General features: G+C 39.6%; 1 protein-coding gene across 9 annotated transcripts in view; it reads left to right on the forward strand.

Annotated features, from left to right (window-relative positions):
- Positions 1-14,535, forward strand: part of DISP1 (dispatched RND transporter family member 1) — a 222,014-nt gene that overhangs the window by 157,342 nt on the left and 50,137 nt on the right. For 5 of the 9 annotated variants that reach the window (XM_061382281.1, XM_061382284.1, XM_061382286.1 and 2 more), the window contains one exon: positions 4,375-4,900. In XM_061382281.1, coding sequence (XP_061238265.1) covers positions 4,375-4,900 — 526 coding nt within the window. Of the gene's footprint in view, positions 1-4,374; positions 4,901-6,377; positions 12,572-12,912; positions 13,093-14,535 lie in introns of those variants that run through there. The other 4 variants (XM_061382287.1, XM_061382288.1, XM_061382290.1 and 1 more) reach the window with 4 other exon arrangements.

Genomic DNA, 14,535 nt, shown 5'->3' on the forward strand with positions numbered 1-14,535 from the left:
AGTGGCTTTGGGTATATTGATATTGGCTTGTTATACTCATGAACAACAGGAAAGGCACTAAAATACTTGCTATCGGGCCTCACCACACCTCAAGCCAGCGCCTCAAGAATAGCTTTCTTTTGGCAATCCCTGTGTGTTATGGCCCTGGGGAAAACAGGTGATTTCAACATAGCTCTTCTAAAGTCATTCATTATATTTGATCCAAGACTTATTTTAAACTTCCACGGTAAATAATAACTGTCACTGCATTTGTAATCACATAGCATTACATTTATCACAATAGTTCCTTTTTATGATGTTGAATCTTCCTCTAGCTCATCTCTTGCGCTGTTCTTTCTGACTCTGATCGAATTTTTTTTCACTTGTTTCAGTGAAGAAACTTCGGTGAAAGTTCTAAAGAAACAAGGTCTTTCTCTTTGTGGCCTTAAAGTCAACTCTTGACTTTAGGTGGAAATTTTGCCATTGTCCTGGTCACCTGAATTCTTACACAGATACACTAATTGAACTTAATCTGTAAACATTTCTGAGAACAATTTTGTGCCAGCTTTTGCTTTTTCATCATTTTTAACATAATCTGCAACTTATTTATAAAGGCAATTTGATTGTTCCCAGTTTATGCTTAAAGAAACTGAATCTCAGAAAGCTCATGTGAGTTACTTCAAATAAAACCAAAGTCATAGTTCAATTATTCTTTACTATCCACTCATACCTACTTCATTACAAGAAGTCTCCAAGTTACCAAACAAGTTATGTTCCAAAAGTTCATTTGTAAGTAAGTTATTTGGCACTTGAACTGCAGTTTACCACACCGCTAGAAAAAATGTTGTAAATCGTGATTAGGTCCTTTGGCTGACCTGCAAAAATCTATTTAACTCTTATGTAACTACAAAATGATGCTTTGGCAATAAAAATAAGAGAGAATGATAGCTGTCATTCTTGTTACACAGAAAAAGAGAAATTATTTTTCCTGATGAGAAACAGAGTCAATGAGAAGACAGGGAAACAGAGACATTTTGGAGCGTCTAGAGGGGGTCTCAGGGTACTTTCACGCGCATTCAAGGTTGAGGTCACTCTGTCTGAAAGTCAGTTTCACTTGAAAACCTTGAGGATTTTTGTTAGATACTTCTCACTAGCCTAACTCACCGCTATGATTAGCGGCAGTAGGACTGATTGAATTAAGCCAAAATAAACTCTCTGAAATGATATTAACCCACCTAGTATGGTCAGACGGAGAAGGCAATGGCAACCCACTCCAGTACTCTTGCCTGGAGAATCCCAGGGACAGGGGAGCCTGATGGGCTGCTGTCTATGGGGTCGCACAGAGTCGGACATGACTGAAGCAACTTAGCAGCAGCAGTATGGTCAGAAGAAATCAATAGACCAGAAAAAGAGTATTCCTATTCTGTCTGTCTGTCTTGATAAAAGGGCCAAGAGGAGGTCCTGATTTTCTCAGCAGATCTCATCAGCTCCAGTAGCCTGGCTGAGGTCCGTAGAGGAGTCTTGGGAACATGAGTCATGGGTAAAGGCAAGAGAAAGCATGTGCCTTCCGTAATTTCTCTAGAGCATTTGTACGAGAGTTTCTGATGCTGAGAAATGACTACATTTTTATCTCATCAAGTGATTACTTCTTACATTTTCTAGGTGGTCTTTCACTTAGCCGTGAAAATAAACATCTTAAATTTCAGTTAACTTTCTATGAAGTCCAGTGCCTTTTTAGATGGCCCTTGATTAGTATGTTTTATCATTTTCAGAACATTTGCACACAGCTTTTTGTTTTGTTAACAACAGAAGAAAGGATATATCCTTCAGTAAATGGAAACTTAAGGGCGCAGATCTTGCTGAGATGGCAGATTAAGAGAGAGATAGAAAATTAGAGTCTGTGCCTCCAGGATCAGTTTAGGGCTCTTAACCAGTATCTACAGTGTCTTCCCACTAGTTGGATAATACATTTAACTACAAATGCTCTGTGTTGGGGATATCATTTAGATGTTTTTTAGTGGGTATTTATACCTGGAGTGATTTAACTGAAGGACAGGGCATTTTACTACAATTCAAAATCTTTCTCAGTGGTCATTACAATAGGAACTTGGGACTGGCAGACCACTTTCAAAAGTGATGGTAAGGCTGATGAGAGAAGTAACATCTACTTGATTTATATATATGTTTGATATTTATAAATGTTTTATCTTTTCCACTAAAATCATGGGGTTGCAGAGTCGGACACGACTGAGCGACTGAACTGAACTGAACAATGATGTTCCTTGGAAGAATAGCTGTGCCAAACTTAGACAGTGTTTTAAAAAGCAGAGACATCACTTTGCCAACAAAGGTCTGTTTAGTCAAAGCTATGGTTTTTCCAGTAGTCATGTACTGATTGAGAGTTGGACCATAAAGAAGGCTGAGCACCAAACAATTGATGCTTTCGAACTGTGGTGCTGGAGAAGACTCTTGAAAGTCCCTTGGACAGCAAGGAGATCAAACCAATCAATCCTAAAGGAAATCAACCCTGAATATTCATTGGAAGAACTGATGCTAAAGCTGAAGCTCCAGTACTTTGGCTATCTAATGCAAAGAGCTGACTCATTGGAAAAGGCCCTGATGCTGGGAAAGATTGAGGGCAAGAGGAAAAGAGGGCAACAGAGGATGAGATGGTTGGATGACATCACTGACTCAATGGACATGAGTTTGAGGAAACTCAGGGAAATAGTGAAAGACAGAGAAGCCTGGTGTGCTGCAGTTCATGGGGTCACAAAGAGTTGGACTTGACTTAGCAGCTGAACAACCACCACAACAAAGAGTGTCTTCTGGGTATTAGTATTCAGATTGAAACATTATGCATTGTTCTGGCATTCTCTGCTCAGAAAGGTCCCTGTTGAGTAGTTTATAATCTGGGTGAAAACATGCATAGGAATCGTCCTCATGAGTGATGATTTCTTCTGGTACCTGTGTGTCTGCCAGAGGTGGGGAGGGACTGGAGAGAGATTTCTCCTGAAGTTGTTTTGTCTACTGAGAAGAATGCTGTGCCAGAAGGGTTAGTGAGCCAAACAATTGTTTTCTTTTTTATTCTTGGCATCATGTGTAGGTCAAATAAACCAATAGCATTTGATGACCCATTTTTCTTACTGCATTTCCAGATTTTGTATGTGTGTTGGTCAGAAGGTGGTAAAGTAAGAAAGAAGGTTGTTTTTGCTTTTGTTTGTTGACCAGGCAGAAAAAGATGTTACTGGTAATTTGAACACTAATTTTTCCTTTATATTTAAGGCCTGGACCCTTTGATGGGAAAAAATTAATAAAAAAATCTCATTTGAAGCAAATCCCAGCCATAGGACTATTTTTCTTACATGCAAGCAATACTACCCTATAGGACATAACATAGAAAACAAGTTAATAAGATCATGACAACTTACATTTATTATTTTTTTTTTAGCATTATATTTGTTTGTTTAGGGGATAAAACTTTTGCATCTGATGTCTTGGTAGCCACAATTCTTAGCTTAGCTGATTGGTTTCTATTTTCTTTTATTTATTCTTATTCTAAGACCTAAGTGACTTAGACGGAAAATCATATTTCCTTGACATTTTTAAAAGATGTAAGACATTCTTAAGATTATTCACATTATCTTAATCCACACAACTAATTGCCCTCACGAATAATCACCTTCGCCCTTCATTTTGCCTGTTGTTTCTGTATCAGAACACCCCAAGCATGATATTATTGAAAAGCTAAAGAATGATATTGGTGAAGTAAATAGTAAATGTCGTGTCCGACTCTTTGCGACCCCATAGACTGTAGCCTACCAGGTTCCTCCGTCCATGGGATTTTCCAGGCAAGAATACTGGAGTGGGTTGCCATTTCCTTCTCTAGGAGATCTTTCCAACCCAGGGATAGAACCCAGGTCTCCCACATTGTAGGCAGACGCTTTACCATCTGAGCCACCGGGGAAGTCCCCTCTCTATTCTACCACCTCCCCACCCCCATCCTAAAATATTCTAATTCTTTTTTTTTTTTTTAATTTATTTGATTACATCTCGTCTTAGTTGTGGCTCGCGGGCTCCAGAGCATGCTCAGTAGTTGGGGCTACAGTCCATGGGGTTGCAAAGAGTCGGACATGACTGAGCGACTAAGCACACGGGGAGGAAGTGGTCAATGGGACAGGAGAGGGGTTCTGCCTGGTGTGGCTGGGAGGAGACAAGAGGAGGGCTAACTTACCAGCTGGTTCTGTTGCACACGTGGCAGGGCTTCTCCTAATGCTTTCACAACTCCTGCAAGAACCCTTGTTTTCAAAGAGCTGTTTTAAAATATTTTTCCTGTCTTTCCTACATAATTGTCTGCCTGACTGTAAGTGGTTGATTTTATATCGTTTTCTTTCTTAGGGTCAGGAAACTGGAGCATGGCTATGAGCAACGGAAACAGCGATTTTATGGTTCTGAGCAATGGCAGCATCGCAACCAGAGCTACCACCCCTACTCCCCTCAGCCCCTGTGATGGAGACCCTGCAGCCCAGCAGCTCGCATGCAAAGAAGCACCCAGAACAAAAGTGAGTCCAAATGGATGCCTGCAAGTTAATGGCACTGTTAAATCATCCTTTCTGCCTTTAGACAACCAAAGAACGCCTCCGGTGTTACCCCAGTGCTGCCATCCTTGCCCATACCATCACCCTTTGACTCCCCATGACAGTCACCAAGAGTGCCATCCCGAGGCTGGCCCTGCAGCACCTCCTGCTTTGGCCTCGTGTTGCATGCAGCCACACTCAGAGTACTCTGCATCTCTCTGTCCAAACCATTCACCTGTTTATCAGACAACGTGCTGTCTTCAGCCCTCTCCATCCTTCTGCCTGCATCATCCGTGGCCTGACCATTTTCAGCATCAGCATGTGCCGCAGCACATAGCCAACATCAGGTGAGTGGTCCGCAAGGTTTGCTGGACTTTAGCATTTGACTAATTTCATGTGAATGTGACTGCTTGTGTTGATTTCTCCAAAAGGAGGAGAGAATAATGTATCAGGAAAAGGGAATTAATGAAACTGCTTACTTTGTGGATTGTGTGAAGGCTGTTAAAATGCAAATGAAGTATTATTCTATTTGTTTTATCCGGTGACTTCTTAGTCAGTTAAACCCTCTCTTCCTTTTTTTCTTATTGGTGAGCTGGTTAGGTGTCCTTGCTAGGACTTGAAATATAAAGTCCAGTAAAAGGTTTTATTGTCAGTAATTTTATTATTAAACATGGGAGATGGATATTATTTGTGATGAGGCTGCCTAAACAGGAATCCTTTTTGCTACTATTGATAGTGATCAACATTTATGAAAAAGAAGTATAAAACCAAGTGCTTCATTATAGCTGTACTCACAGTTTCTATTCAAATGGTTTGGCTGACTATGTAATATATTGAGATGATACAAAAGCAACAATTTCTTTCATAGCAGGTAGGAGAAGGCAATGGCACCCCACTCCAGTACTCTTGCCTGGAAAATCCCATGGACAGAGGAGCCTGACAGGCTGCAGTCCATGGGGTCACGAAGAGTCGGACAAGACTGAGCAACTTCACTTTCACTTTTCATTTTCATGCATTGGAGAAGGAGATGGCAACCCACTCCAGTATTCTTGCCTGGAGAATCCCAGGGACGGGGGAGCCTGGTGGGCTGCCATCTATGGGGTCGCACAGAGTCAGACACGACTGAAGTGACTTAGCAGCAGCAGCAGGACCTATAAATCTGTAGCATAGGACTTTTAAAAAAATGTACTTTGTAAAATAAAGCATGTTCAGACCTGGTAGGTTGAAAAATACTAGAAAATCTCTGCCATTGCCAGTTCTCCTTCCTGTCTCAGGCCATGATTTCTCTGATATATGCTTTCCAGCTTTTTTTTTTCCCATGAGTAAGTTTAAAGTCACACACACTGCAGGTAAGCAATCATAACATAATTTATAAAATCCTAAGTACTTAACAGAGACCAAGAATTGTATTTTTTGGTAGTAAAAAGTCTTAAAAGAGCTAGAAGAGGACATTCTCTTTTAAAATTAGGGTATGATTTTTATACAGGGAAATGCATATATCTTGAGTGCATGGTTTGATCAGCTTTGACTAATGTATACAGTAGTATAATGCATACCTCGGTCAGATGTAAAACATTTCTGTCACCTCAGAGAGTTCCTTTATGCCACTGCTTAGCCTTTCCTTCTCTCTTGACCAGAAGCACTATTCTGAGTTCTGTTACCATAGATTATTTTGTTTGCTTTAAAACTTCATATAAACAGGATCATCGGAGAAGGCAGTGGCACCCCACTCCAGTACTCTTGCTTGGAAAATCCCATGGACGGAGGAGCCTGTTAGGCTGCAGTCCATGGGGTCGAGAAGAGTCGGACACGACTGAGTGACTTCACTTTCACTTTTCACTTTCATGCATTGGAGAAGGAAATGGCAACCCATTCCAGTGTTCTTGCCTGGAGAATCCCAGGGACGGGGGAGCCTGGTGGGCTGCCATCTATGGGGTGGCACAGAGTCGGACACGACTGAAGTGACTTAGCATAGCATAGCATAAACAGGATCATACAATATGTACCCTTTTGTATCTGATAATTTTGACTCATAACCTTTTTGAGACTATCTAACTGCTATGTGTGTTACTTTCCCTTTTTATTCCTAAGTAGTAATTCATTGTGTGCAGGTAGCAAATTCACTTATAGGTAAAGGAGTACAAAGTTCCAGTTCTAAAATAAATAAGTCATGAGGATGTAACGTATGGTGTGGTGACCATAGTTAATAATACCATATTGTAAAGTTGAAAGTTGCTAAGACAATAGATCTTAAAAGTTCTCGTCGCAAGAAAATTAATTTGTAAATATGTGGTAATGGATGGTAAGCAAACGTAATGTGGTGATCATTTTGCCGTATATGCAAATATCGAATCATTATGTTGTACACCTGAAACTAATGTTATATGTCAGTTGTATCTCAATTTTTTTTTAAATCACATCCAGACAGGGATTAAGTAATAAATACTTTGCACTTTTATCAGGTTTTAGATGCTGCTGAGATTATCTGGTTTCAGTCCTTTGAAAAGAGAGGAAGAGAAAGGTGGGGAAAAGGACAAGGGATGGGAGAGAGGGCGTGGGGATCCTCTGCAGCGTGTTTCTGCAGTTGCTGAATAGTTTTTTCGTATCAGATGCAAGAATCTTTTAGTTTATAGAACTACGATGAAAGCACTCACCGAAGCCGTTTCTTAGAAGATTGGTCCTGACAGCATTGTGTAGCATCGCTAGTTTCAGACTCTTTCCACTTTGAATGAAATAGTATAAGTGATTAATTTTAAAATTATATGGTCATAAATATTGATATTTTAGAATCATAAATTATATGGTTTCAGGGTGTGAGATGATATTTTGAAGCTGATCCCTCCTTTAAAAACTGTCACAAAACAGTAGAACAATGGGCAAGAAAACAATTGTTTCAACATGACAGACATATCAGTACTTTCAGCATATCAGTACTTTCAGGATTCTGATTTAACATTTCTCAATGATCTAATTTTAAAGGAATGCAAGTCCTATATGCATATGACTTTAAATACAATGGTATTAAAAAAACAAACTGATTTTTTTAAAGTACCATATTTGCCCATCAGGAAAAACTGTAGAATAAACTGGAATATTATGTGAAAAAATTTTCATATAAGAATTTTATCTCAAGAATTTGAACCTTTTGATGAACCGTTTATAACAGACATAGAATTTTTCAAAGATGCCTGTGAAGGAATGGTATGTGTCCAGTTGTGTATAGTACATACTTTATTGTAAAATTTGTGCTTCCAGAAAGTCTTCCCTATCTGCTACATTTATGTATTTAACATGTATATAGTCAGTAGTATTTACTGAATATTTACATGTGCCAGGTACCAAAGATATAATTCCAAATGAGATGAGACTTTTTTCCCATCATAAAACTATAAGCTAGTAGGGAGGGAGACAGAAAAGCAAACAGGCAGCTACAGGCAGCTCTTATCTCTTATTGTGATATGAGATACCAAGAAGGGATGAAAAATAAAAATGTTGCAAATGGAGAAGAGGTGGTCTGGTCGACAGTGGGAATGGTCTGTGTAAAGACTTACAAAGTGGTGTGAACCCAACTCCAGCATGGCTGAGTATGACTAGGCGCTAGAGGAGAAAGTGTACTAGCAAGGGGAGAGGTATACTGGGACTAAATCCTGAGGGGCGTGTGAATCACCTGAGATTTCTGGACGGTATCCTGAGCCAGTGAGAGGCAGTGTGGATGTTTGTGTGTGCATGACTTTTTTATTGTGAAAAAAATATGCAGAACATAAAATGTATCATTCGAATCATTCCTGTGAGTACAGTTCAGTCGCGTTAAGTACATTTGTATTGTTGTGCAACCGTCACCACCATCCCTTCTCCAGAACATCTATCATCTCCCCAAACTGAAACTCCGTACCCATTAAACAATAATTTCCCATTCTTCCCTCCCCAGCCCTTGGCAACCACCATTCAACTTTCTATCTCCATGAATTTGGCCACTCTAGGTACCTCATATGAATGGAATCATACAGTATCTGTTCCTTTGTGACTGATTTCACTTAGCATGTCTTCAAGGTTCATCCAAATCGTAGCATGTATCAAAATTTTCTCCTTTGGAAAGGCTGATTAATACCCCCATTGTATGTATATACCGCATTATTTTCATCCACTTATCTGTCAGTGGACCCTTGGATATTGTGAACAGTGCTGCTCTGAACGTGGGTGTACAGATACCTGTTTGAGTTCCTGCTTTCACTTCTTTTGGTTACATACCCAGAAGTTAATTACTGGATCATGTGGTAATTCTGTTTAACTTCTTGAGAATCCACCACACTGTTTCCACAGCTGCTGGGCACATCCTTGCCAACACTTGTTCTTTTCTGTTTGTTTTTTTTAATTGTTTTATAATAGCCATCCTAATGGGTGTGACATTATAGATTTTTAAGCAGAAAATAATTCAGATTCATATTTTAGAGAGGTCTGTAACCTGCATTGTGGAGAGTAGATTGAACTGGGTCAGGACTGTCGTAGAGAGAAAGATCTTTAGAAGCCTTTTTGCAGGTGAGAGAAGGTGATGACTTGATCCAAGATTTAGAAATAATTTCACACTAGAAAGATTTATGAGGTAGAATCTACTAGGTTTGGTGAGCCACTGGTTATGGGGGAGGAAGAGAAAGAGAATCACAACTAACTTGCAGTTTTCTGGTTTGAGCAACTAAGCAGGTAGATGGGGATGCCAGTCACTAAAATGGGGAGGACAGAAGAAGGCTTAGCAAGCAGAGCTTCTGGGGTTGGGGTGGGGGGTAGTAACAATGGAAGAGTGCCGTCCTTTGAGCTTTCTTGAAAGAATAAGGATGCTGCGTTATACATGACAGTTACACTGAGGGTAACGATACTGTTGGAGGCGATCGTAGGATGAAAACTGGAGGTTTAGACTCAGCCCAGCGTGCATGTATTTGCAGCACTGTACTGTGGACAAGGCACTAAGCCAGCTGCTGTGTCTGTCGTTCCCAAATCAGGAAGACATCCACGGAAACAAATGCGGATGTGGATATAGCTGCTGTGTAAGAGCAGGGCAGTTTGGGATAGAATTCACAGGATGGTCTAACTAGGAAATTCTGAAAATGACAATGTTGTGTGATACTTTGCTGCCTTTTATTAGTTACTCTACCCAACACTTTTAGGACAGTTATTAGATCAAAGATTCTAGAGGCTGTTCCTCTACCAGGAATGCTGATTCTCTAAATCTTTTTATTTTCTTTTTGTGATTTCTTGCATGTTGCTATTTTAAAAATTGATACTCTCAAATACTTGAATATTCAATTAAAGTTATTCAATTAATGTTTGAGATGTACTTCTGACTTGATAATAGTATAGAATGTTCACATCACTTTAAGACTATCCTAAAGGTTGACAGCCTTGTAGTAAAATTATGTATAGATGGAAGATCCCAGATACTTTCAATTGCTGTTCCTTTTAGGACCTACAAATACACCCACCTGGTTGGTATTTTAAAGTTGTTACTTGTTTATAAAGTACTTAAGCCACATAGAATGTCTTAAAAAGCCAATCAAATAGAAAGTATAATTTTATGCCAGCTCATTTGCCACCTCCTTTCAGTTGTTCATATTCTCCTTTCTCTTTTCCCCACCTTCTGTACTACAGTAGATTTCTTTCATTGTTTCTTGACTCTCTAAGCTGTAATAAATCTTTCTAAGAGATTCGTTATAGTCAATCACTCATGTGTGTTTTTTTTGCTGTTTTTAAAATTATCTGTTAATCATCTGACTGATTAAGATCATTGCAGGGGTCACATTTAGTATATTCTCTTTTGATTCTATTTATCACCACATATTAAGTAGTTCAACTTAATCTCATTTTAAAGCTTCTGGCTTTTTCATGTATAGATTCCTATCCTCATGCCCATCAATCAGCTGATAATGTGACTAATTGAGAACACTCAGGATTATTTTTTTAAACTTTTTATTTTGTATTGGTATAGCCAATACACATAAATGTACAATAAATATATTTATTTGTATAGCCGATTAACAGTGCTGTGATAGTTTCAGGTGAACAGCGAAGGGACTCAGCCAGACATATACATGTATCAATTCTCCCCCAAACTCCCCTCCCATCCATAATATTGAGCAGAGTTCCACGTGCTACGTAGTAGGTCCTTGTTGGTTATCTACTTTAAATATAGCAGTATGTACACGTTTATGCCAGTTTCCCTAACTCTGCCCCCATCCTTGCCTCCTGGCAACCATGATTTCATTCTCAAAGTCTGGGAGTCTGTTTCTGTTTTGTAAAGAAGTTCATTTGTATCATTTCTTTTTAAAGTCTACATATAAGGGATGTCATGTGATACTTCTCCTTCTCTGAGTTACTTCACTCAGGATGACTATCTCTAGGTCCATTCATGTTGCTGCAAATGGTATTATTTCATTTTTAATGGCTTAGTAATATTCCATTGTATGTATGTACCACATCTTCTGTATCCATTCCTCTATCAGAGAACACTAAGAATTTTAAAAAGGCAGATAGTAGTCTCTCCCTACCATGAGACGGAGCCTATATCCACAAGTCCTAAACCTAGTTGATTATCAGTATCCACCAGGGGAATTAAAGAATAAGATAAGTATGATAATAATGAGAAGTTTAGCTTGCAGTAGAAACGATAAAGCATTCAGGAGTTCAGAAGTGGGAAGGATTCCTGTAGGTTGATAAAGTTAGGGACAGTCTGACAAGAGAGAACTTGAGTGACCCTTAAAGGGTGACTGGGAAGGATAAAGGGACTGCCTGCATAGTGCAGAACACAGAATGTGGTGGGGAAGACTGGACGGGGGAAGCACACAAAAATAAAAGCCTACATAAGGAAGAGTAAGGAGAACAGGATGGCCGGGGTGAAGGGATCATTTGTACTGTCAGGAGGGACAGCTTTTCCTAATTTTACATCCCAAGTACAGTCAAGTCCTCTAAAAGGCTGCATGGTAATGATCTGCTCTTTATCCTCAGAGCTCTGGAAAAACCTCTCAGGAGCCAGTCACATTCCATGTGTGCTCACTGAAGCAAAGTTTTGAATGATTCATTTGGGAATCTTCTTATTGCCGTATTAAAGTGAAAGGGTAATGGTATTATGACAATTAATAAGGAGTTCTGCATCCAAAAATAGCATACAAGATTTCTAATCTAAACTATACTTACCTTTTAATTTGGTGTTGCAAAAAATGTTCCTGATGTTCACAGAGGGCTGCATAAAGGATACTTGGCAATGACCAATAAACTCGTTATCATGGTAGGGAACCTGTGATAGTTTTGGGTGCCTGCCAAATGCATTTTTATTTCTCTGAGGGTGATTTCATAGACAGATGGTCACTTTGAATGTTCCCCATGGCACTCTGGAGGAATTAGGGCTATACCGAGTTAAGAAGACTTGGCACAGAGGGGGACCATGGAACCCTACCATTAGTTCAGCCCCTGAAAGGTTAAACAAACATTGTCCCTACCTCCACATACATTTGACTATATAATTTTTGTAACCTATATTTCCTTTCTCCTTGAGTTCTTTATTAGTTTTCCAATTTCAGACTCGCTTTTCTCCGAGGTTTTCTTTTTGTTTCCCCTTAGGGCACTAGTTACTTTCTCTGAAGGGAACAATTTTTCCTAAAAAGTAAGACCTGAGAATTCTTGTATTTGGTTAAAAGAGATAGAATCTACCACTTGGAATCTGGTTCCTTTGTGTATGTTGTATCATAACGTCCAGGGGTTAAATTATAGACCTGAGCACCATTTTCCAAAGGGTCTTACTTTGCCGCACCTGGCCTGCAACGCTCCACCCTCCCCCTTCCCTAAGCCTGCCAATGATGTTATTTTAGTTAGCTAGGAAATTTGAACCAAAAGTCCCTCTGAACACTTCATCAGCAGTGTAGCATGAACTTGGCATTGACACAGATCCTGGAGTCTCTGATTTGCCCAGATCACCAGACTCAGCTCAAATGGCTTTTCTGAGATGTTGGAGCAATGAGTGGAGAAATTTCAAGGTTAGTTACTCACTTATTTAATAAGTATTTAATAAATACTAAGTGTTAATTGCTGGAGACAGGGGTAAAAACTGCAAGCATGGGTCCCAGTTTCCAAGATGGAGAGGTAATGTGGGCAGGGTAAGATGCTCAGATTTCAGCATGAGTTGACCTCAGGTAGACAGCCCTTTTTGATCAACAAATATTGACTGCAGAGCTGCTCTCTTCTCTGGAGCACAGAAGTTAAATATCAGTGCTTTTACAGAGACACAAGCAGGGTTTATATATTAACAAAAAAGGAGAACGGGACTGTCTACTATTTTATAAATTCATTTTCCCCTCTTTTCCTCTCTTACCATTAGAAGGTTGTGTGCATGTGTGCTAAGTTGCTTCTGTTGTGCCTGAGTCTTTGTGACCCTGTGGACTGTAGCACACCAGGTTCCTCTGTCCATGGGATTCTCCAGGCAAGAATACTGGAGTGGATTGCTGTGCCCTTCTTCTGGGGATCAAATCCGCATCTCTCATGTCTCCTGCATTGGCAGGTGGGTTCTTTACCAGTAGCACCACTAATAGCTAAACAATCATTTGTCTTTATATACAATTGCTATAAATTATAACCTGGCCAGGACTGCAAGGCAGGTGTCTTGGTTCAGGATCATCCAATAAAATGAAAAATTCAGCTCTTCAGTCACACTGGGCACCTTGCAAGTGCTCAGTAGCCACATGTGACTAGTGACTACCATATTGGACAGTACAGATACGGAACACATCCATTATTGCAGAAAACTGTTATTGGAAAACTATCTTGACTCTGTTAAAGCAACTAGAATCCCTTTTTAACCTCTGTGGCAGCAAATGGAGCATGTATGATGTAGAGTAACAGCAGTATTTGACAATGAATACCCTTTTTGGTCAACATAATTCTAATTCATTGGAGTATGGTTGCTTGTATTTTGTTTATAATAAGGAAATGACAAAAGATAAAATTCCCTTTCTCCAAAAATCTGAAAGTCTAAAGCCCCATGTTATTATTATTATTTTTTTTTAATGTAGCAGGTCAGCAATATCCTTCAACATCTTCTAGAAGCCATAGTTAATGTCTAATAAAAACTACTGCAGATCAATCTGGAGACAAAAGTGCCAGGGTATTGAATTTATAGTTGCCTGCACTTTCTATTTGTGGATCTAAAATACAAATGTTAAAACAAAGTTTTCCTGAAAGGTATAAGTAAGTACAGCTAGCCTAGATTACTCCTAGAGGAGTAATCATTGCTACTACATTACAGCTCTCATTTTTCTTTGCTCAATCCTTCTTCCTTTCCTTCCTGTACAACATGAGGTGGGAAGAGCATGGACTTTAGAAGAGAGGCCCTGTGTTTGAATCCTGGCTCTACCATTGAATAGCTTTGTGCTCTTGGGTAAATATTGCATCTCTCTCAGCCTTCATTTCTGTCTCTATAAAAATGGGAGTAACAGTGCCTGTGTACTTAAATCACTCAGTCGTGTCTGATTCTTTGTGACCCCATGGACTGTAGCCCACCCAGCTCCTCTGTCCATGGAATGCTCCAGGCAAGAATACTGGGGTGGGTTGCCATTTCCTCCAAGGGGTCTTCCCAACCCAGGGATGGAACCTGCGTCTCCTGTGTGTCCTGCATTGCAGGTGGATTCTTTAAAGTTGAGCCGTCAGGGAAGCCCTAAACCAAGCATAGTGCCTAGAACCAGATTATCAGTCTCCTTTCTCTTCTCTTTCTGCTTTTGTTCCTTTCATTTTCTTCCCTTAAGTTTTTGTCATTGTTGTTCTTTGCTTTGTGTACTTATTTTTGTTAATATTGTTTCAGAAATCAGGTTATTATTGAATCTCAATTTAAATAAATACCTGATGTGTTGCTTTTCACTCTCATTTATGAATTGTGTATCTTTTTTACCCCATCAACCTACAGGAAAGGGCAAATGGGAACGATGGTCACTAAGTTGCCTTTTGGAAG

This window comes from Bos javanicus, chromosome 16, assembly GCF_032452875.1.
Source record: "Bos javanicus breed banteng chromosome 16, ARS-OSU_banteng_1.0, whole genome shotgun sequence".
NCBI lineage: Eukaryota > Metazoa > Chordata > Mammalia > Artiodactyla > Bovidae > Bos > Bos javanicus.